The sequence below is a fragment of the Sorghum bicolor genome, chromosome 6, assembly GCF_000003195.3.
Source record: "Sorghum bicolor cultivar BTx623 chromosome 6, Sorghum_bicolor_NCBIv3, whole genome shotgun sequence".
NCBI classification, from domain to species: Eukaryota; Viridiplantae; Streptophyta; class Magnoliopsida; order Poales; family Poaceae; genus Sorghum; species Sorghum bicolor.
This window is the reverse complement of record NC_012875.2, coordinates 59,583,099-59,607,750: the sequence shown is the minus strand read 5'-3', so window position 1 is coordinate 59,607,750 and position 24,652 is coordinate 59,583,099. Positions and strand designations below refer to the sequence as shown.

At 45.5% G+C, this 24,652-nt stretch overlaps 4 protein-coding genes across 4 annotated transcripts; 1 reads left to right on the top strand and 3 right to left on the bottom strand.

The window, feature by feature from the left end:
* Positions 9,376-14,635, bottom strand: LOC8070305 (plant UBX domain-containing protein 7). The gene is made up of 10 exons (XM_002447258.2): positions 14,408-14,635; positions 14,157-14,311; positions 13,958-14,089; positions 11,780-11,942; positions 11,278-11,355; positions 11,125-11,193; positions 10,800-10,943; positions 10,561-10,663; positions 9,891-10,168; positions 9,376-9,816 (listed from the first exon to the last, which is right to left on the bottom strand). The coding sequence occupies exons 1-10, from the start codon at positions 14,510-14,512 to the stop codon at positions 9,652-9,654; spliced, it is 1,392 nt and encodes a 463-aa protein (XP_002447303.1). The 5' UTR covers positions 14,513-14,635; the 3' UTR covers positions 9,376-9,651.
* LOC8082586 (cytochrome P450 89A2) lies at positions 17,136-19,126 on the bottom strand. Its single transcript, XM_002447257.2, has one exon. The coding sequence runs from the start codon at positions 18,833-18,835 to the stop codon at positions 17,219-17,221; it is 1,617 nt and encodes a 538-aa protein (XP_002447302.1). The 5' UTR covers positions 18,836-19,126; the 3' UTR covers positions 17,136-17,218.
* LOC8070304 (probable arabinosyltransferase ARAD1) lies at positions 19,253-21,862 on the top strand. Its single transcript, XM_002448694.2, has 3 exons — positions 19,253-19,901; positions 20,230-20,483; positions 21,087-21,862. The coding sequence occupies exons 1-3, from the start codon at positions 19,337-19,339 to the stop codon at positions 21,636-21,638; spliced, it is 1,371 nt and encodes a 456-aa protein (XP_002448739.1). The 5' UTR covers positions 19,253-19,336; the 3' UTR covers positions 21,639-21,862.
* Positions 22,739-24,513, bottom strand: LOC8070303 (probable phytol kinase, chloroplastic). The gene is made up of 6 exons (XM_002447256.2): positions 24,101-24,513; positions 23,799-23,866; positions 23,572-23,703; positions 23,379-23,494; positions 23,162-23,276; positions 22,739-23,070 (listed from the first exon to the last, which is right to left on the bottom strand). Exons 1-6 carry the CDS (start codon positions 24,386-24,388, stop codon positions 22,875-22,877), a joined length of 915 nt encoding a protein of 304 aa, XP_002447301.1. The 5' UTR covers positions 24,389-24,513; the 3' UTR covers positions 22,739-22,874.

Genomic DNA, 24,652 nt, shown 5'->3' with positions numbered 1-24,652 from the left:
CCACCGGGGCTGAGCACAGCTAGGCACTGGTGGCCTTTGCGCGCATGCATATATGACTCGCATCTCGACCGGATTACTGTTATGTATACGTGTGTCGTCGGTGAGACGGTGACGCATTCAGTGGAGCCGTACGTACTGAAAAACTGGTGGCACCGTGTAGTACGTGCATGGCGAGCGGGAAGACCAACAAATTAAGGCCTTGTTTAGTTCGCAAAAACTTGTGAAAAACGGCACTGTAGCACTTTCGTTTTTATTTGATAAACATTGTTCAATTATAGAGTAACTAGGTTCAAAAGATTCATCTCGCGGTTTACAGATGAACTGTGCAAATAGTTTTTGTTTTCATATATATTTAATGCTCCATACATGTGCCGCAAGATTCGATGTGACGAGGAATCTTGAAAAATTTTGCGAACTAAACCAGGCCTAAAATGCCCCTCGACACGGCGTCGCCGCCCTGGTCCGGCGACCAGTCAACGCGTACGTACGGTGGCGCGACCACCCCGGAAGTGGACCGTGGGCGGCGTAGGCGCCGGCACGTAGGAGACATGCGCGCATGCCTTCATGCACCAGCTGCCTGCCGCGTGTTTAATTCTCTCGCCCCGTCTCGGTTTGTTGCCAAGCAAGAGAGCATTTAACGTACGTATATGGCTAAGCACACACGGCCATATATTGTACTAGGGCCTTGTTTAATTCTCAAAAAAATTTGCAAAATTTTCAGATTCTCCGTCACATCAAATCTTTAGACGCATGCATTAAGTATTAAATATAGACGAAAATAAAAACTAATTGCACAGTTTGGTCGAAATTAACGAGATGAATCTTTTGAGTCTAGTTAGTACATGATTGGATAATATTTGTCAAATACAAACGAAAATAGTACTATTTCTATTTTGCAAAAATTTTTGGAACTAAACAAGGCCTAAGGGTATACTACAGTACTATAATATATATGGCACAGTGCAGACGTGCATATATGGCACAGTGCAGACGTGCATATATATAGTATGTAGGGTCGTCAGATCACATAGGCAGATGATCCCTGATCACGATTGACGATTGATGAGCATGCATGAGCTAGAGAGAGAGAGACAGAGAGTGGTGCTCAAGCGCTCTCCATTCCTGCATGCATGATACTCCAGGGGCTCTGTTGAAGTCCAAGTTGAGGTTGATGCCATGCATGATGCATGCACGATACTCCAGCTCCGTAGCTGACTAGCTCGTCGTGCGATCGACCTGCGTGGCTCTTGTTGACCTGGTGTGGCATTGTTCCGGGAGGGTGTGCGCGTAATAACGCTACAACCGCTCTGTGACATAAACTTTGTCTTCTTAAGGACACAAAATCCCAAGATCTAAATAGGATTAACATATCTGTCACACTAGACTCTCACCCACCCTTCGTTGGCGCCAAATTAATCATATCGAACATATGGCCAAGGTGGGGAGAAGTTGAAGGGACCTTATTCCAAAGCAACATATATAATTCTAAAAAATTATGATAAAAATATAATGGAAGACAAATTTAATAATATTTAGTTAGTACTCAATGCGCCCGAATTGTTAATCCAATTTCATATGGCGAAAAGGGTCAAACTTTGCAAGCTTTGATCATTATTAGTCAAACCATATATATAAGTTTAGGACGTAGAACTTACAGCAGTAGATTTAGATTTGTATCTAAAGAATATACTGTAAGAAAAAATAGTGGTAAGAATCTATATTTGTTTGATTTCATCTCAATCAAAAGATACCTATCATTTCAAAACGAAGAGAGCGATAAATATAAGTATATATTTTTATATTATATATTAATCTTTTTTATACACATACTTGTCTTTTTTATATACTCTAAATTATTGTAAACTCGATGTGGGTGTGGGGTATTCCTGAATTGCGCATATTCTTTTCGGATAACACACAAGAGTACGGTGCCCTGAGCCTGACTGACTGAGGTCTTGTTTAGTTCCGAAAACTGAAAAGTTTTCGGAACTGTAGCACTTTCGTTTGTTTGTGGTAAATATTGTCCAATCATAGACTAACTAGAGTCAAAAGATTAGTCTCGTGATTTACAGTCAAACTGTGTGATTAGTTTTTGTTTTTGTCTATATTTAATGCTTCATGCATTTACCGCAAGATTCGATTTGACAGGGAATCTTGAAAACAAGACCGAATGCATGAGCTCCACCGCAGTCCACAGCCACAGCCGTTACCTTTGCCGTAATCGGCGCGCAGTGGAATACACGTACCACACTACAGTACACGCGTGCGTGCACGCTGCACAAAATTTTACTGCATGGGTGCAATGACGAGAATGCCCTCTCCGGGCGGTGGCAGCAGGGGATCTAGCGGGGCTACGTGGGCCGTAGCGTGGTCTATGGTACTGGTAGTACTGCGAGTTGCCAGTACAGTACTATACATGAGGGTGGAGAGAGAGAGAGGGGGGCGGACCGCTGCGTTGTCGGCTTGCGGCCATCATCTCGCAGTCCAGCCCCCCAGCCCAGCCCAAGGAGGGAGGAGAAGGACCAGGCCTGGTGGACCCTTTTGTCCCGATCCGGCTCTACTGCGCTCTCTGTCTAGGGGCAGCCTGGTCTTTCCTCGCCCGCTGACTGGATGGGTAACTGGATTGGACTGGACTGGGGTGGTTACTACCGAATACTCCTACGGGCCTTAAGGTCATGTACCCCAAAACTGAAAGATTATAGATAAAAAAAATTAGTTGTATAGTTTATCTATAAATCACGAGACCAATTTTTTAAGTCTTAGTCTATAACTAGACAATGTTTATCAAATACACACAAAAGTGCTACAGTGCTAAAATCAAAAGGATTTTGTATCTAAACAAGTAAACAAGGCCTTCGTTCTATTTTTTTACAAAATAGACATTGTAGCACTTTCATTTGTATTTTATAAATATTGTGCAATCATAGACTAATTAGGCTCAAAAAATTCGTCTAGCAAATTACAAGTAAGTGTGTAATTAGTTTTTATTTTTATATATGTTTAATGCTTCTAAAGATTTGATGAGACGAGAAATATAAAAAAAATTGTAATTTTTTTTAAACTAAACAATGCCCAAATTCAAGAGAAAACAGGGATTTCAGATACCAGTGACGGATTTCCTTAAAAAAAAAGAGGTACCAGTGACGGATTGTTACAGGAACTGACAAAACCATGATGTCATTGCGCTTGTTTTTTTCTTCTCTTTTTTTTCAGATGCGCCAAATATAAGTCTGTTGTAACTCTTTATTTTTCTTCATTTTCCCAAAGTCTGCATTTACTTAAATAAATAAATAAATATCAATGTTATACACTCGTCTTTTTCCTTCTATTATTCATGTGCCCAAATCTAAACTACTTCATTCATTCTATACCGTACCATAAGATGTTTTATCTTTCTCAAATACACTGTTTTCGTTAGATATAGTGTATATCCGAGTGCAAAGCGAGAGATATGAATCTAGGAAAGCTTTTATTCATTTGGCTAAAAAATCATAGCTGAAAATATTATTCGATGATTTATTATGAAAGAAAAAACTATTAAATAGCTGATAGATTCGACATATAAGCTCAAACAAATATACTATAACACATTTTATAATTTGCAACGGAGTAACAGCCAATATCAATCTACACAATCATGAGCCCTGCTAGCCCTCTACCTCACCATACAAGCCATTTAAATCAATAGCTCACTTTAGCATATACTACAATTATGATATATTTATTTATCCATGAAAACTATCGACACGTTAATACAACCACGTGATCCACTAATATGCTATTTACCTACATGAGCATCCCACACTATACAAAAAAAATAATTTATAACGGTTTATCATTACATAGTTGCGAGCTATATAGGCATTGTTTTGTTTCTCACGAAGCCAAAAACTTTTAAAAATTCTCCATCATGTCGAATATTGCAGCATATATATAGAGTATTAAATTTAGATAAAAAAATAACTAATTATATAGTTTGTCTGTAATTTATGAGACGAATATTTTAAACCTAATTAATCTATAATTAGATAATAACTATCACATATAAACAAAAGTGCTACAGCAATCTATAAAATTTTCACAGCAGAACTAAACAAAACAATAATATCGTCCAAATCACCTTTTTTTTTTGGATGTAGTATACGCTACTAGTGCTTTGTTTCACTTTGGGCTAGAATGTCAAGACACAACTAAGAGCTTGTTAGACAGTGGTTCTCTCCGGCTCTCGCTCTTTTAGAAGAGTCCTGCCAAATATGTTTCTAGAGAAGTTATTTTTGAGTAAAAAGTACAGGAGCCGGAGCTGTTTCGACGAAGCCATAATTTGTGGCTTCACCAAAACAGCTCCGCTTCCTCTGGAAGAGCCTTTTAGAAGGAGTTGTGCCAAACATCCCCTAAAAGAAATATACCAATATAACGGAAAAATATTAGTGGACTTGTTTTGACATAATAGTGCATATGATTGTACTCCCTTTGTCCCAAAAAGTATTAGCATGACTTTTTTTTAAAAAAAAATCAATATTTGTGTCAAAAATAATCATTGAAAAATATATTTCAATATTTGTTTAATGTTGTACTTATTACCAATCATATATTGATACTTTTTCTTGTATAAATTAGTAATTTTATTATTTTATATATGTGTTTATTGAATTTAAAATTTTGTTTTTGTTTTTTTGTTTTGTGAATTATCTAGTACAACGTAGACACTCACAACTGATAAAACGTCATCTACCACTGAAAACACATAACATCATTTTTAATCCTAATTCCTGGGAAAATTTGCTCCCACGAGAAATTGAACGTAGAACTTGAGGTGCTAAGAAGGCTTTTGTAACCCTACGGTACATGCCTTTCGCTGAAATTTTGATTTGTTGATAAATAATTTATGGCAGTTTTTAGACTGAGGTAGTACAGCCTAAACATCTGAAATTAATGGAGAGGATCAGGTGATGCTAAACCGGCCCGTGGTGGTGAACTGGTGATTTTGGGAGGACAGGACACAGGCGGTGGGGAACGTATGGATGTGTCCTTTTGGTGTCAGAAAAGCCTGACACTCTCGGCTGTCACCGCTCTCAGGTCCGTAGTCAAAGTTCCTTGACCGGATGGGGATCGGAGAGAGAGGCAATGCCATATCATATCATATGCCACCGCATAACCATTCGCCCGTAGCCCCGTAGGCCGTAGCTGCCGCCTCTCCCCAAAATGCCCCTGCCGTCCCGTCCTCCCCGTCCTGCCGTCCCCCTTAGGCCTTGTTTAGTTATACCAAAATTTTTACAAAATTTTTCAGATTTCTCAGCACAATCAAATCTTTAGATATATGTATGAAGTATTAAATATAAATGAAAATAAAAACTAATAATACAGTTTGGTCGGAATTGACGAGACGAATCTTTTGAGTCTAGTTAATCCATAATCAAACAATATTTGTCAAATATAAACGAAAGTGCTACTATTCTTATTTTGTAAATTTTTTTGGAAGTAAACAAGCCCACCACCACCACCACTCTTAGTGAACTAATCACTCGCATTCAGGCTTTCTTTCTGCTGGTGAGTGGTGATGGTAAGGCCTTGTTTAGATCTAAGTAATTTTGTTTATATTTATTAATTATTATGCAACTATATATTAACTAGGTTCAAAAGATTGGTCTCGCAAATTATAAGTAACTTGTATAGTTAGTTATCTTTTTATTTATATTTAATTCTTTGTATATGTGGCGTAAGATTCGTTGCGACGGAGAATGTTTATGTATTTCGAGTGAAAGAAAGAAATTGTTGCCGTGGTCGTACTTGTGGCTTTTCTGTCGGCAGTTCCCCTTGCTAAAAAAAACTCATGCTGATACACTGTCAATCATTCTATAGGGTTTTGAAGCATACTCCTATCATATATACGCACGCATGTGCAAACAAAATATTGTACTTCCACTCAAGATCCTCATACTGTATGTCATCACAAGGGAAGGAAGAAAAAAAGAAAAAAAAACTCCAGCCCAGCATAAAATAAAATAAAATAAACAATACAAAAGCCGGCTCGCGTGCATGCAGTCGCCAGCTTCTTCTGAAGAAAAAGTAGAAGCCCAAGTGCATGCTAGCTTAGCTGCCTGGTGCGCCCCATCACGAGCGTACAATGCCCTCCCTCTGTGTGGTGTGGTAGTAGTAGTAGTACTGTTACTGGTGATGCTGGAGCTGGAGTACGTTGCTGGACTACTGGTGCTGGTGCAGCAGCGGCCGGCGAGCCCGCCCTCAAGCATTGGATTCTAGCTCCACTACGCACCCAGACCCACTGATCACTGAGGGTGAGGGGGCATGCAGCCACCGGCCAGCCAGCCGGCCCGCTCTGTAAAAAGCTACTACTAGGCGCGGCATGCAAGCAGTGCAGTGTGCAGGCAGAGGGGATCTCCCGCCCGCGCATGCATGCATGAAATGCAAGCTGTAAAAGGCACGATCCTCCACGCACCGTACTGTGTACCACGCGCGCCCGGCCGCCGATGATCGTCGTCGTCCTCAAGCAAGCATCCCGTCGTCCGGCCCGTTCAGTTCCGTTCGACGGCCGGGCTGAGCTGCATATGCCGGCCGTCGACCGTCACGCGCCGGTGCAACGCAAAAGGTGGCCGGCCAGAGATGCGGCCAAAAAGTGCAGTACTTGGTCGCCGTACTCCGTGCACGAGCCCGGCCAAAATGCCCGATGGAGGGCGGTCCAGTTCAGGGTCCGTCCATCCAGGCCCCCCTCTACTAGGCTACTACTACTGTCTCCAGTCTCCATTACTATCGCAGAAGCAGATGTTGTGTTGTGTTGCAATACAAACGCACAGCGTATATGGAGTGGAGTGGCACTGCAGGATGCCAATACCTTCAGCCTGTCAGAGAGTTCAGTTCAGTGCACGACGAGGACGGCAACGGATCGGAGGTGTGCTGCGGCGTGGAACAGTGGTCGGCCGCTAGGAATGCCGCCGGTGCCGGCTCGACGGCTCTATAAAATAAATGCGCGCTCCGCCGAGCAAACCAACCTCTCCCCCCGTCAGCATTTTTTCCAAGGGCTAATAAGGTAATTAATTATAACATTATATATTGTCATGTAGGTAGGGGGAGGGAAATGTCAAAAAGAAAAAACTTCCGAGCCAGTGTGAGCAGAAGATCAGATCTACTCTTTTGCGCGTCTAGATATACGAAAGGTATATATCTTTATAATATATATAAACTTTTTTTACATGAGATAATATAAATATACATACAGCCTCCGTCCAATAAAAGTGTCATTCTAGCTTTTAAGAAGTCAATACTTTTAATTATAATAAAATATATATATTAAAAATATTAATTTTAGATTATATTTTCATAACAATTTTATTTCGAGATACAAATATGATAAATATTTTATATAGATCTAGTTAAATTTTAAAAAATTTGACCAGCATAAGTCTATAGCGACTCTTTCTTTAGGACGAAGTAGTACATATATTAAAAAAAATCATATGTTTGAACATATGGAATAATCCTTATTGGATGTGATGACGTGTTAGAGGCAGCACCTGAATTACCATTTTTTTTAAAGGTAAATATTTCATTCATTATAACCAATAGTACAGAAATAGGAGTGAAGGCACCCCAATCGAAGCTTTGGAGAAACAACTTGACGTTACAAACTTGGAAGATGAAGCAGGGACTCGCAAGATGTTCTTATGAACGAGACTGTTAGCAAACTATATGTTGAGGTGGAGAAAACAAAATAGGAGAGAGCAGCCAGCTAAAATACAGAAATCAAGAAATTCTATGAGAGAAATTGATGGACTATAAATAAATTAACTAAGTACTATATAAGTTGGGTAATAATTGAACTATAAGTCGATTAAAGATTATATTATTAGGGCCTGTTTGGTACAGCTCACAACAGCTTCACGAGCTGTTGTGAGCTGTTTTTTTTGCCAAACACTTATTTTCAAAACAGCTTCATGGGTGAAGCTGTTTTTCCCCTCCTCTCACAAAGACATAAGTTGGATGAAGCTGGAAAAAAGTAACTTATTGCAGCTTCTCCCTTATTTCTCTCTCTCAACTATGCATGAAGTAGTTGGTGAAGCTATTTTGACAAACACTTTTTCCAAAACAGCTCAGCTTCATCTAGAAAGTCACTCATAAAACTATTTTCTAAAAAAACAGCTTCAATAGTAAAGTTGAGCTGTGCCGAACAAGCCCTTAATCTTCATCTAAAGCCTTGGAAACACCCGGAAGCAGCACGGGGTGAGAGAGGGAGATGCCGAGACTAGACGATGGCAGGGTCGCGGGTCGGCCTCGGGTGCAATAATTCGGGGCAGCTAGCATCTCTGGGCTCTGGGCTGTTGCTGCCCACAGTAGTGCGTGTGTTTGCGAGTGGCAGCCGCTGCAAGGTGGCACCGGCCAATGCAACAGGGTGGTGGTGGTGGTGCGGGCCCAGAGGCAAATCATAAGCGGCGGGCCCACGCGGGCAGTCAAACGTGGCCAGTCAACACTCCCCCATTCCCACAGGCAGACTGCAGCCTGCAGGCCGTAACCCCACACTAGCACTGCTACGTGTACGACGGCGTTGCATTGCATGTCTCTCTCTACACCTCTCTACTACGAGTTCCAGCACCGCGGGCTCATTCATGGCTGCTGTTACCACACCATGTTTACAACACCAGCAGACGCAGAGTAGTATGTTACCGTTCGTACGTAGACGTAGTACTGGACTAGTGGTGTTGGTGTACCAAGTCGCGGACCGGCCGGCAATGCTCCAAGTCATGCGCGTAGCGCGTGCTCGTGCATGCACGCTCCAGACATCTCGGTCCGGACTCCGGATCGGAGCAGCCGAGCACGCCGCTGAGACAGGGGCAGGGCAGGCAGTCCTGCGCTGCATCCATCTGCATCTGCACGCTGTCTTGTGCAGGCAGGTTTGGAGCGGCTGCCGTGTGTGTGAGAGGTTGTTGGATGGAGATGGAGCACACAAAGAAGGCCCATGTTTCATGGCTCCATCGGAATCGGACCCAGGTCCAGGTCCAGCCGCTACAGTAGCTGTTGCAAACTCCGGTCAAACCAGGAGAGCGAATTCAGCAACGTGCCGCCGCATGTCGCAACAACCTGGTACAGTGCTAGGCCCCCGTCATGTTCCGGAGCCATCGCAGAACTTGTGGGTCGCTGCTCGAGGCGCTCGGAAATGGAACGGCCCTCCTTCGGCAAGAGAGCTAAACTCACGCAAGGACATGGACTCTGGGTTCTTGAGCAAAGGAGCATGATAAGTTCAAGCGAACAGCTTTCGGCAGATCACATGGGGAAGTACCGAGCCGTAAGTCTGATTGCGGCGCTGCCTTCATGCATGCATCTCTTTCAGCATTTGACATGACCAGAGGGACGGGAAGCATCAAAGTTGCAGGCAATGCATGCAATGCACCAGACTTGAATCCGTGATAAATATGTGCATTAAATAGAGCTAAGCCCTACCAGGGACGGGGATGTATATGGACACAAGAACGAACGGCAAAAGGAGCATTTCCACACACAGCCCAGGGCACAGCAGATTTTTGTCCTCGGCTCAAGCTCAAGTGGAGCAAAAAGATAAAAGAGTTGATCCTCCAGGAAAGATAATAACTAGTAAGCCATCTTCAAGTCCATCCCCAAACACGACCCGAACGAGATGGGAGCGGCTCAGTCCCACAAGAGGTTGATCATCGAGTTGGCCAGCCCGGCTTCCTTGAATGTTTGGTCGCTTCTGAACTCCAGCTTCTGGGATGCTCCAGGAATGGCCTGTACGAAGTGGAACGCCCTCTTCTCACCGTCCTCAACCTGAGGAGCGCAGAATGACCACAAGAGCTGCAGGAGAGAGAGCACCAGTGAGGGAGGGGAAGCAAGGAAATGAGATCAGAAAAATTTGACGCAGGTGTAACCTTGATAGGATCTGTGTGAAGGAAGTTTCTTTGGATCCTCCGATTGTTCGGTAGCCGAATCGCAACCCTGCAGAGACGGTCCCTGCTTCCTGTAGGTTCTTCAGGGAGAGGAGGATAATCAGGCTTGATGTTTAAGCTTGGCTCATTGTCCACCTGAGGTTCAGCTTCAGCCATGTCATCACTAGCGTCTGATGCTTCAATGATTTCTTTACCCTCCTCTAGCGAAGCTGCTACTGCCCGTGCTAGTTCTTCATCTTCATCCTCTACAGCTATTTTGCCTAAAATGGAATCAAAAGGCATTGTAATTATAGTTCTTTTGATAACCAGCTATAGTAGGAAATGACAGAATGCCTTGCATGTAGCCAGCTGATAGCAGCTAGGGTAAAACTGTCCAGAAAACCATGCACAAATAGCATAAGAGAGCAGCATGATACAATCATACAATGAAGACAACAGGCAGTGTCCTTGCTAGTTTTCAAAATGTGGATATCCACAACTTTGAAAAACAATAGATGTTAGTGAAAAATATGGATATCCATAACTATGTGGTCCATGCATTTGATAGGGTTACATCATATGGTTATGAAAAATGGCATCATCCTAGTCTGTTTTCAAACAACAAACAAAAGTAATACCACTGCAAATTAAAAAAGAACAATTCAACTCCTACCTTGCTTGCCTGTAGAAGCTTCCTGATCAACTTTCCTTGGGCGCTTCTGAGGTTGAGCTGCATGGTGCTCCTTCGGACCTTTATCCAGGTAAGGTAGTAAATCCTAGGTAAAGGACACGATCACAAAGAATTAACAAGGAACATCTACGCTGTAGTACATCTTATAATTCAAGTTTGTGTGCACCCATATAGGCTACAAATACAATAGTATAAGAAATGAAAGAATAGTATCCAAATACCTCGAGTAAACGGTCGGGGTGAACCATTCCATTCCAAGCATGCATTTTTTGCCCAGTGACGGGGTCAATTAGGAGAATAGCAGGCATGGACACCAAATGGTAGTAGGTGCATACCTTCCTCCCCTCACTGGTGTCATAATAAACCTATATTAACACATTAAAACATATTAATAGACAGGTGAACAGACATTAGTTCATCTAGGGGGGAAACAGAGCTATTTAGCAGACAACAATATGTCAATACAGATCCTAACATGTCAAAAAGAAATGTAATGAGAGAATCAGATCACTGGCTGAGACACAGAAGCATAGAGGGAAGACAAACCTGCCAGAAAATAAAATTTGACCGAATCAACTGAGCCACCGCTTCATTTCCCCAGGTGTCTCGATTAAGCTTAAAGTAAGGCCAGTTCAAAAGTCAAAACTTGGAGTAAAAAACTTAAGGAGCAACATTACACTACAAAATGACTGAGCTTACCATGTGAGAGCTAAATTCCTCTGTCGACTGCAAATTGATTAATAGCCATTTGTCCAGGGAAGAAGCCTCTAACTTTGCCTACATTTGAAAAAAAAAATCATAAGAACGGAAAAAATATCAGCAATATTTAAGGATCATATGGAGTTTCAGCTCAAAGGTACTTTATGTGCACAAATCGTTGAACAATAAATTCTAAAGAACACTATTATAGACATCAATCCACTATATTGACAACAAAATGCATCCTAAAATATACAGTATTATGGTACTATTTCATTTTTAAAAGGAGAGGCAACACTTTAAAGAGTAATTAACCAACTAACACTGAACCAATTGCGCTAGCTATGCTGTTCAAGAAATTCATCGGCCAACTGAGATACAGGTATAGAGGCAATTATAGATTTGCAGTTTTCCATATATGCAAACACACACAAAAAAAAGTGTCCGTACAGTTTCAAAAGCATATAAATTAATGAGTTGACATAATTGCTATACAGCTTACCTTGTCAAAGGGTCCATTGAACATCAAAGAAAAAGGTGGACGGTACAAAGAAGCAAGATTATCACCAGAACTAGATGTAGCATTCTGGTCAGAGTCCCAGACAGCAGATTGTCTTGCCTCTTGTTCAAAATTACGAAATGCAGCTGATGCATTAGGTCGCATGCTGCAAAAAAAAGACGGACACCATACTCAAATTTAATGGAACAAGTTCAAATACAACACAGTACTCTGAAACACAAAATTATATATTGCCACATGTAAAGCAACAAGTGTGCTTGCTTAAGGCATGTCAGTCCAAAACAAAAGTTATAATACAACATAAATTATATGTACCGATGCCCAAGCCAATTACAAATGAGAAAACAAACATGGAAATAATTTTACATCTAGCTAACAGGAGCAACCAACAATATTAGGACAGATGCTTGCTGCAAACAACAATATTAGCATACATTTCCTTTTTTTTGGCAACAGATACAAAAAAGGTCTGTTGGCTACTCTTGGTTGTACACCTCTTGTCACCATAAAGGCAAAAAAAACATGGACCTGGTATTTGTCACAGGATGCTAAATGGGCCTTGGGCCATATTGGGAGCAATATTGGTATCTTGAAAAGCACAGTTGCATCATTCAGTGTGAGAAAACATATAACGTATCAAAGGGCCAGTAGTTATTTTGTATTACAATACAAATGCTGCATTTATTTTCATCTTTAGGACATTCCTTAATAACCTCAATCATAAAAGCAGCCTATAGGAGCGACAACCATGGTAGTTCACCAACATAATCACAGCTAATATATAAATAATAACTTAATGAGTCCTTGGTTTTGCATATGCCTTACAAGATGTCAACTCAGGTGAAGTTATTTAAGCATCAGTATACCATATAGGCATAAACACTTCAAAAAAATGCATGTTCACGGAATGGTAAAATTAACTTGGATGCCATGCAACAGTTTACTAGTGGAATTACCAATGTTGTAGTCATGTCCAAGGCAAGAACGAGAGATTCAATAACCAAACATGCAGAATTCACTGGTTACAAACTATTAGGTAGACATATGATGACTCATTAGTCATTAGGGGTAAAAAAACAGATATAACAGAACACCTAGAGCGACTCTCAGAGCTCCTTGAAACAACTCTGTAATTCATTTTGTTTCTGGTAAAAAAGAAAAAAGACAGCCCTCCAACAGTTTTGTATCTGGACTTCCTAGGGATAAGCACTTGGTAAATCTCCCCTCAACTCCCAGATATTCGTGTGTTCCACGCTTGCTATCGGCACTTGGCACTAGTTTTTCTCTCCTGGACCCAGCTTTTTTTATTTCTAGGAAGCAATTATTGGAGAAAGGAAAACATGGAGCTCTTGAAATAATCAATGATTTACCAAGTGATTTTTTAGGAGCTCTTGGAGATTCTTTTAATTGCCACTAGAAAACTGTAATGGCTATTATAAATACACTTAAAAAAAGGTGCTTTCCCTGACTCCCGCGCAGAAATTGCCTTATTCCCGCATGATTTCCTTCCTGCCACAGATAGGCAACGGCAGAAGGCATGATTTTATTGCGCCAGATTGATTGCTTCCCGTGCGGGCGTGGGCGCTTCCTTTTCCCCTCGCGTGACCGCGGGAGGCTCTTCGCGAGTAAGGCGACCACCGCAGCCTCCTTGGCGACGCCTTGGACGCCTAACGAGAAAGGCGGATGCCTACAACAAGAAGGCACTTGGCATAGCAGCACTCGTCTTAAGCGTTTTTCGGCTCCAATGCATTGCACGACACTTAACTACTTTACAGATGTACTCAGTCTGCATGTAGAAGGTTTTTGTGCTCTCTCGAGCGCCTGACTCCACAGGTGAACACAAGACCATTCCAAGCATCAGATGCCAAGTGAAGCAGCAACTCTGCCACAAAGCAGCTGAGATCATAGGACTGCTCTCCACCGTGGCAGGTTCAGATAGAAACTGCCCATAAGGACATGTACACATAGGTGCGCTGTAAAGGCCCTAAGCATAGCCAAAGATTTGGCCACATGGCACTAGATTCTATATGCACACCAGACAAGGACATCTGACTAAGTTACAATCTATCAGTGGTAATGGTAAGCAAAATCGGCATGGCTCCAGGATTCAATGCTAACATGCAAAGTGCCAGACCGAAGCACCTCTTATTTAATACTTACACAGACACGATGCCCTCGCCGTAGAGAGTCTCCCTCTTCACAGGCAGAGGCGCGCGGACGTCATCGTCCTCCCCAACCCCAAATCCATGTGACATTGCATCGCCCAGGGCAGCCGCCGGGGGTGGAGCGAACCTGCAAATCGGATGCCCTCAGCACAATGATCCACCAAAAACCCAAAACCCAAACCCTGGCCGCCTACCTCATCGCCTCTTCCACCCCAGCCGCCGCCGCCAACGCCGACGCGGACGCAGCCGCGGCCGCAGGCGGCGGGACCGCTGGATGCGCGGCGCCGAGGGCGGACTCGCCGTCGATGTAGAACAGCTGCAGCGCCTCTTCCAGGTGCCAGCTCGTCATCTGCGGAATGGAAACACCGGGATCACATCGGACCGGATTGAATCGAGTACTAGAAGCTAAGGGGGGATTGGTTTTGGAGGAGAGCGGGAGCCGGACCTGTAGGAACTGGGTGGCAGTCTCGGGTGTCTGGCCGGCGGCGATCTCGAGGAAGGATGAGACCAGGGTCTCCTTCTCCGCGGCCGTCGGGGGATCGCCCGCCATGACGGCGAAGTCGCCTCGAGAGGATTATTTTTTTTTTCCCTTCTCCTGCGGGTCTGTTGGTGAGTAGGGTTCGGTGGGACGGCGAGTGTGGGATTGGGAGGGTTGGGTTGGGTGGGGAAGGAGTGGGAAGTAAGGAAAGGGAGAAGTGGAAACGTGCGGGATGATGAAGACGACGAATGGAGTGCGTGCGGTGCGGGTCGTCTGGGCCTGCTTGGAGGGGAAGAAAGAGCCCGTGGCATCAGTGGGCTCCCATCATGGGCCGTCTAAAACATTTCGGGCGTGTTTGTTTGCCTGGCCCTTCACAGCCAGGCCGGCTTCCCAGCCAGGTCTCAGATGGCCAGGCCCTGGTCTTGCAGTGCACCTTGTATTTGTTTGCCTGCATTGGATGGCAGTGCAGTCTAACGAGCACTAAATGAAGCTCGTGCCTACACACGCTCGGCCTGGCTCGTCAGAAACAATGGGAGTGGCCTTCGCTGCCGGGTCTGGCTGGTGGGTGCTTTAATCATCATGCTGGCCAGGCCCAAAACAAATGCAGGTAAACAAACATCTTCACGTTATGAAATACTTAGGTTTTAAAAATTATAAGGTGCTTGGGTGCAAAGAATTTTGTAGTTTTGAAAACTATGGTGCTTTTGAAATACTATTGTTAAAACTATAGTATTTTTAGAGTTTTATTAGAAACTCCACGGTATACCTTATTTTTATAAATCAAGATTTTGTATGTTTGTTATTTTAAAAGTAGGGGCTAAATTTCAAAAAAAAAAGTAAGGGCCTATTGGATGTCATGTTTTTTTAAAAAAACAATGAAACTTTGTGGTTTTTTATAAGCCAAAGTGGTATAAGACTGTGGTTTATAAGTGGTCATGAGTGAAGTTTCTCACTATAGCCTTTTTACAAAGCCATAGTTGTAAAGACTACATGATTTGTTTTATCCAAACACTTAGTACATTTTGAAAATGAAAGTATTTTTTTAAATCATAACTTTTTTAGAACTACGAGACTCGTTTATTGTTGGCAAAAGCCTTGTCATGGCAATAAATACAGGGAAATGGCAAAAAAGGGAAGGGTATGTTTTCCAAATCCTTTTTACTTTTGATTTCATTCTTTTATTATTTATTGTAATTTTAAGTTTGAGTAGGCAGGTTTCACTCCAAGAAATCGAGCTAACTAAGATAACACATATTCTCACTACTATTGGTACAATCAACTTTGGATCATGAAGACACATTTGGTGGAGTTGGACCCCTTTACGCTTTAAGCAGTAGCAGACCCAACACTCAGATAGAGCTCGAGCGAAGCTCAAGACGCTCATATTTCCAAGCATGCAACACAATTTGACACAAACACATGATGTTTTTCGGGCTTCCAATGCCAAATAGGTGTTTGAGGAACTGCTTCTTGCATGAAGCCCATGAAAAAATGTGCTCTCACATGCCTAGAAATGTCTATGGAGTTGAAATTACTAGCTTCCTCTAGCTCAGGTGAGCCCAACGTGGCAATTATATTGGAGGATTTGTCACCCTATGACACCGAGGCCAAGGGCTGGTTACCGGGGCGAGGGTCGAGGTGAGTAGACGAAGTCGAATGTGGGTTGCCAAAGCTAGGGTTATCATGGTGCAAGGTAGGACAGACTTAGAGGGTGGGCGAGGGCCGAAGTGGTCGTGGGCGACCGAGGCCAAAGGAGCAAATAAAGATGGGTAAAAAAGGAGAGAGATGAGAGAAACAAAACACAATAAACACACTAAACAAAAAAGTAGTGGTATTACAAATACACTATCTTAGAGCGACCACAATGTTGGTCAAAAACACTTCGTAGCGATTAAAATAATAACCACAAGCTACGTGAAACACTGTAAGATTAGTCTATAGAGCAGTTTATGACTAAAGTTATGCATAATAAGCTAAAAGATTGCTACAGTGATTAAGAAAATGTTACTTTTTTTTTACTCCTCCCTGTCACGTGATTGGATATGATAATTTTTTTATATCAAATGGGACCACCTTATAGACTACTCGCTTGCTGAAACACTGAAAAAAAAAGTTTTGAACTACTCCCGTGGGTGGGTCCTATGCATACATACTACTTGATCTATATACGGCCTGTTTTTCTACATCTAAACTTTAGATTTTTTAAAAACTTTAGAATATTTTAACTCACTTTTGAGGTCTACATCTCTAAGATGAGATGTATGAGATGTAGCAAACTTTAGACCATCTATTTAGAGTTTTAGTTGTAAAGTATAGAGAAGATGATCCAAAAGCGCAGGTGCTTTTGTTAAGCCAATCTCAGTGGTCCGTTTCAATGCACTATTTCCAAAACAAATCCGCTGACAGAGCATCAATGAAACGAATAATGAAACAACCTCCACAATGCATTAGTTTCACCTTGACGTTTCCTAGGCTGGGCAAAGCATTTAATTACTGCAAAATGACTAGATCACTTATAAGATGGTGAAACGATTTAGCCTTTAGTGAGGATTTCATCCCGTTTCACCGCGTGGGAAACAACGCCCGCGGAGTTTCACCATGGTGAAACTACTTCCTTTTTTCTCCTCTTCGTTTCATGCAAAAAGTACAGTTTTGTTCACATGAAGTTCTAATAAATGTGCATGACATCCTAGTGAAACCTCACTGACACTGCTTGCTTTAAGCACGAGGCCTAAACTGTATACGTCACCAAACCATTTGTGTGCAAATCAAATGCAATCATATCGAAACGGCAGCGCGTCTTCTCGCCCTCGGGGTTACCCGCGCGCGCAACGGGCGCTCCATGGTCACGGTGAACTCCGGCCTCTCGGTGAGATCCACGCCGACACCGGCCACCGACCCCCACTCGAACTCGAGCACCAGGTTTGCCACGAAGTACTCGAGGTGCAGCAGTGCGAGGCCCAGGCCCGGACAGATCCTCCTGCCGACGCCGAACGGCATCATCTTGATCTCGCGGCTCCCCGTGAGGTCCACGCCGGCGCCTTCCCCGCCGTTCACGAACCTCTCCGGCTTGAACTCCTCCGGGCGGTCCCAGACGGTCTCGTCCATCGAGACGTCGGCCACCGAGAAGTTCACCGACGTGGCGGCCGGCACGCGGTGCCCGTCCAGCGACGTCTCCTCCACCGCCGCGTGCGACAGGAGGAAGTGCGCCGGCGGGTGGCGGCGAAGCCCTTCCAGGACCACCGCCTTCAGGTACGGCATGCGCTTCAGGTCCTCCTCGGCGATGCCACTCTCGTTCTCGTCGGTGCCCGTGACCGCCGCGTTGATTTCGTCCAGGAGCTTCGACTGCACCTCCGGCTGCCTCACCAGGTTCGCCACGATCCAATGGAGCGCGGTCACCGTCGTGTCGACGCTCGCGGTGAGGAACTCCGTGCAGAGGCTCACCATCTCGCCGTCGGTGAGCGCGCGCTCGCCTTCCTCCTTAGGCAGCCGGTGGGCGAGCAGCGTGTCGACGTAGCAGTACGAGAGGCTCTCGGTCTCGGGCTCCTCCCCATTCGTTGTACTAGGCATGCTGCTGCCCCGACGGTCTCTTCTTTCTCTGATCAGTGGTAGAAACAGCTCCTCCTGCCTCCGCCGGATGGAGAGCACCTTGTTCCACCGCCGGCAGAACAAGAGCTTGGTGACCGCCGGGCAAAAGGCGAACACCTGGAAGCCGATGTCCGACGCGAAGAGCTCCCTCTGCACGGCTTCGATGTCCGCGACGCGGCGGCGGTGCAGCCTCCGGCCGAAGCACATGTGGGTGAGCAGCGAGAACACGGCGAACTGGAGGCACTCCACGACCACCACCACGCCCCCGCCCGCGTCCTTGCTCCGGCGCCCGAGGTCGGAAACCAGGGTCGCCAGAGCCCGCCGCCGCGCCGGCGCGAACAGTGGGACCCGCGACTGGCAGAGGATGCCGGAGGTGAGGTTCCGACGCAGCGAGCGCCAGAGCGGACCGTACGGCGCGGAGCTGACGGTGTTCTGGCCGCTGTTGAGCACGCGGAAGGGCGCGATGGCCGGCGGCCGGCTGGCGAACGCAGGCCCGCGCGCGACGAGCGCGCGGTGGGTGGCGCCCCGGCCGGACACGAAGATGGCGGGGCGCGGGGAGAGGAAGCGCAGCGCGAGGACGGGGCCGTGCCGGCGGTGCAGCTCCCGGATGGCCGGTTCTAGGCGGTTGCGCGCACGCACGAGCCAGAGGAGTGGGCCCACGATCGGGACGGCCGGCGGGGACGGTGGCAGCGGGTGGTGGACGCCGCTGGCTTCGGCGGCTCTGGATGGATTCTGGGCGGAGAGTAACAGGAGCAATGCCACCGCGCAAGAGACGACTGGGAGGAGGAGTGATGCGGTGGCTTCCATTGTCGCGCCTCCTTCGTCGTGCTCCCCAGTCACCGCGCTGCCCTGTGCATGCTACCGACCTGTCGCGCGGTACAGCGTTGCTGATTGACACTTCAATCTCGAGGGCGGTGCAGGTGATGTCGGGAAGACGACGGCGGCGCGCAGCAGTACGTGGCTTGAGGTGCCTACGGCCAGGTGGTGGCGCTGCGCCGCTGCCGCCTTGAGCGGTGCGAGCAGGGTGGCGCTGCCACGGTGACACCCGCACAGCCCCACTGGCCGCGACGCGCGACTTCTGAGTCCATGGGCCATGGCAATTGAGGATGGGCTAGAAAAGGAAAATTGGGCTGCTGACAACGTGGCACCCAAAGAAGGATAAACATGGGCTACATGGGCTGAGAAGAATAGCAGGAGAAACAAAATTGGGCCCAATTTGTCGGAGGTTCGATGCGTCGAGGAAGTGGAGCGGACGATGCGGCTGTGCCTCTACCTCCTCCGGTCTCCGAGATCTGACCGGCGGCGGCCATGAAGCGGCTCCCCGTCCTGGCCGTCCCCGTCCTCCTGCTCCTCGTCTCCCTCTCCTTCTTCCTCTTCCGGCCTACCACCCCGCCGGTCCTCAGCTCGCGGCAAGCCTTCGAGCCCGACCGCCGTCTCAGGGTCTACGTGGCGGACCTCCCCCGCGCGCTCAACTACGGTCTGCTCGACAGCTACTGGTCCCTCCGCGCCGCGGACTCCCGCATCGAGGCCTCGTCCGACCCGGACCACCCGCCCCCGAACGACCACTCGCCGTACCCCGAGAACCCCCTCATCAAGCAGTACAGCGCCGAGTACTGGCTCCTCGCCTCCCTCCGCGCGGCGGCGACGGCTGCCGTGAGGGTCGTCACGGACTGGAGGGAAGCCGATGTCGTCTTTGTCCCCTTCTTCGCGACGCTGTCCGCGGAGATGGAGCTCGGGTGGGGAACCAAGGGCGCCTTTCGCAAGAAGGACGGCAACGAGGACTACCGGCGGCAGCGGGAGGTCGTCGACCGCGTCACCTCCCACCCCGCGTGGCGGAGGTCCGGTGGCCGCGACCATGTCTTCGTCATGACAGGTGATCCAGATGTTATCAGCAATTTTGACCCTTCAATTGCAAGGTGGCTAAGGTTTCAAATAATCCTGTATGCTTTCTCAGCATCAGTTATACTATATATTGCGTTTATAACTGGCCATTCCTGCATCTGTGTATACATGCAAAACTTAACAAATATGTTAATGCAACTGTTTCCATGGTTGACTGAGGCTTTTCCTGCAAACATGCAAAGAAATATGTTTAAATGTGATGTGTTCTGTTTATGTCTTGCTGAAGATTTATCTGCGTACCAGCTTATCATTCTTTTGCGTGCTCAGGTTATGTTAAATACTGAAGCATTCTTTGACAGACCCTGTGGCTATGTGGCACGTCCGTGCTGAGATTGCTCCCGCAATTCTTTTGGTGGTTGATTTTGGAGGATGGTATAAAGTTGACTCAAAGTCCGCAAACAGAAACTCGTCTCGTATGATACAGCACACCCAAGTGTCATTGCTTAAGGATGTTATTGTGCCTTACACGCATTTGCTTCCGACACTCCTCTTATCAGAGAATAAAGATCGTCCCACCCTTCTCTACTTCAAGGGTGCAAAGCATAGGCATCGGGTTTGTGCTTTTTATCACTCTATTGAGCACTAGGCCTGTTTGGTATCCTTTATCAGTAATCTGGATTCCAATAAGTCATGAAAAATGTTACAACCAGTGCATCTGGGTATTTTCTTGTTGTACAAAATATAAACTTGCATCGTTTCTATGCTTACCAGCTTTCAAATATCTGAAGTTGATCCACTGAAAGTGAGAGGAACAAATATATGATGCTAGATACATTTTACTTATAAAATTTCTTTGAGGCTTTTGTTAGCTATCATTTTGAGCAACATGCTTCCAACTATACTGGATCCTAATGACCTTATAGTTTGCTGTGCTAGATAATGATCTTCAGAAATGAGCTCTTGTAGCTGCTCTCTCTACTACTAGGATAATCGATCTTGTTCATTGTGAAAAGTCTCTGCAATGTAGATAATTATTAATTCTCGCCTATGATTGTTTTAAGAGATTTATGTTAACTATTGACCAGTAATGACAAAATAGACAATGCGTGGTTAAGCAGTCAGACTAGGATACATTAAGCATTGTGGTTTTGATATCTAGGATGATTTCTAATGGCATTGGCTTCATGCTTTTGAATATACAAATTTCTTCTTTCAGGGTGGTTTAGTGCGAGAGAAATTATGGGATTTGCTAGGTAATGAGCCTGATGTTATCATGGAAGAAGGCTTCCCTAATGCCACCGGACGTGAACAATCGATAAAAGGGATGCAGACATCGGAATTTTGCTTACACCCAGCTGGTGACACCCCAACTTCTTGTCGCCTCTTTGATGCTATTGCCAGTCTTTGCATACCAGTCATTGTTAGTGATGAGGTTGAGCTCCCTTATGAAGGGATGATAGACTACACAGAATTCTCCATTTTTGTGTCGGTTAGAAATGCTATGAGACCCAAATGGCTAACAAGCTACTTGAGGAATATTCCCAAGCAGCAGAAGGATGAGTTCCGAAAAAACTTGGCTCGTGTCCAACCTATCTTTGAGTACAACACCAGTTACTCCATAAGCAGAGGCTCTACCTCCATTGATGGTGCTGTGAGTCACATATGGAAGAAGATTCATCAGAAACTGCCAATGATTCAGGAGGCAATCATCAGGGAGAAGCGGAAGCCTGATGGCGCGTCAATCCCACTCCGTTGTCATTGTACATGAACTTGCCATAGCTGCTGTGATACCCCATGGGATGGCTTATAATGAGCAATTACTCCAAGTTAATTCCTTCTTTTTTTTGTTGTTTTTATTGGTAGTTACAAATATGAGCATGTAAAAAAATGGCTTATGTTTTTAACCCTTTTTTTAAAACCCTTCAGAAGTGGTTTTCCACGTTGTTCTATGTGTCATTCGAGTGTATTTGCATGTTTGGCATTGGTGATTCATCATATGGGAAATAGCCCACTTGGATTGAAAAACTGGAATGGAATTTGTTTGTTTACATGGATAAGAATGGATAAAGAATATAATCCGCTGCTGAACAAATATATGCCATGTTGTCCAAAAGGGGGTTATTTTGATTGCTCTCCTAAACAAATAACGGATTTCTTAAAGATGATGCAATCCCCATTCTTAAGTGGATGCACATTGCTAAAATGCAAACCATACGAGGCTAGATATGCACTCAGGCTTGTGTACCTTGTAGTATCTCTCATTTAAGATCACTAGGATGCCAAGATCAACTGGAGTAGCACCTGTCCTGTCTAGGGTAATCATCAGGCTAATCATAGCAAACCCACTCCATGCCTTAATAAGGGCACCCTCAACAGCATCAAATAGTAACTAGTTCTAAGACTTTTAACACATAGCTCATAATATAATATAAATAGCCTCACATAACATTATAACAACAATGCATTTGCTGACGAAACCTTAGTTGCTCTGTAGGTAAACTGCCAAGCGGAACACAGCCTTAATTCCTCCTGTTATAAAAAAAACTTAATTTCTCCAGAGGACAAATCAACGGTATAATATAAGGTATTGCAGATGCAGCCACACAACACACAAGCTCCACGTTCCTCTCCAGCAAATCACAGATCAAAAGGGCAACGGGCGGCCAGAGGAATTGCATGGAGTACACTGTACACCATCAGCATCAGGTAAAGCCAAGCACATCACTGAGCATTTGAGAGTGAGAGTTTGACTTCGGACCAGCTAATAGTCGTACTTTTCCACTAAAACAGCCAAGGCAGGGAGACGTCAGGCCATCGCCACCAAGTACTAGAGATCACATGGGAAGCAAGCAGAACTCGTCACTGATGTATTTCAAGAAAAAACTCGTCAATGAAGAACTCATCACATGTCTTGCTTGTGCTTAATAGAGGAAATAAGAAGGGGAAACTTGGAGGCATTGCGGGAACGTTCAAATAATCTACTAGTACTAGTAGTATTGATTAATCATTGTGCGTTGGAGCTAAACAATAGAAAAGCTACCAGCATGGTGGCCAAAGGAACAGATATATTGTCATCTACAACTTCAGTCACAGGAATACACTCCACTACGGTTGCTGCCAGTGCAACAAGCGCCAGCTTACCAAGTGCCTCCTGCCAAATAACATCAATGTAACCAAGGCTTGAGAAGTAGAACATCATCCTGCAATGAAATGTATCGGTACATAAGTAGGGAAAGAAACACTCTCAATACACATCAAAAGAATAGGCAATGCTATGAGGCAATAACCTACATCGCGGACAGCAGAAAACCAGAAATGAACATAGAGATGCTCCCGGCCCAGCTCTTCTTCTTATTGAATGGCAGCTTCACTGAGCCATACCTTCTCCCAACAATGTCAGCGAACCCTGCCAAGTTATGGCCCAAGCAGATGCAGATCACTTATAGCATAAACAATCAAATGCAATGGTGCTCTACAAAATAACATTGTGCTAGATGCTGGGAAATACCATCGCCACCACTCATCATTGACAAAGAGACAATCCCAACAGGGGACTCCCGCCAGAAGACTAAAACACTGAACAACAGCACCAACACATAATACAGTGGACCTCTCAGCAATTCCCTGTAAAGAAGCAAAGTCATCATTGTCAGAGCAGCAAGCTAAAGGATCATACGGTTTTTTCAGTCAATAGGATTTACTCTGGTTTTCCTTCACGTGTCACTGATTTTACTAGAGCTTCATCAGTGTAGAGACGGAGTCCATATATCAGAAGCCTTATGGAGTTCAAGAGTGGAACAACTGCAGCGAAATACCGTGCTTCTGTCGAATTGCTGCAAGTAGAAGTAGAGCATGCTTTGCTATCATGCCTCATGTGGCGGCTTTGAAGTGTGAAACGTTATGGGTCTCGATGCATGCCAGGGAATACCTGAACAGCGGCCAAGATGACATGAACAGGACGCCGGATAGCACGTGCACAACCTTCCTGCTCAAACTCTGCCTTTATTCATGACATGAATCAGAAGCCAACAACAGTGAACATAAACAAAAGTGATGGCATCTACTCCGTATGTTTCTTTCACCGATCAAAGCCTCGGCCAACTATGGAACCATTTACTGAAATGCTTGAGATCAGGATCATATTTCTCTAGTAATAAATAAAACCAAAATGACACCCCGCACTCGCCTATATCCTGGGGAGATTACAAATTAGTGAGCGAAAGTCTCAACCTTTTCGATGAGCCGCCGCTCGGTGAGCTCGTCGAAGACGCGCACAAGAGAGTAGGCGCCGGCAGTGATGAGCACCGTGACGGCCCCGTCCTGCAGCACCGCCGGCGGCGCCGCGGCCGCCAGCGCCGCTACGGCCGGCGTGCCGACGCCGAGGATGAGCCGCCTCCGCATGGAGCTCCCCGGCGAAGGCGCGAGCGCGAGCGCGGCGGCGGCGGCGTGGGGCGGCGAGCGCGAGAGAAGCAGCGAGTTGGAGGCTGCGGCGCCGGGCCACGCCGTCGCAGCAGCCATGTGGCCGATGTAGCGACAGGAATCTGCGGATTTTCCACCCACTCGCGGGGATAGTGACGCTGACGCACAAGCGATCCGCCACTGCGGGCCCCAGGTGCTGGTGGACTTGTGGGCCCCTTGATGTGTCACTTCTGCTGTTGCGTTCATGTGGATGTGTGCCAATGCCAATTGGCTCACTGGTCATCTCCACAGACTTTGCGATGCGTACCAAAACATCTCGCCACGTTGGCACGCAATTGTGGTGCACAAAAAAAATTGAAATAG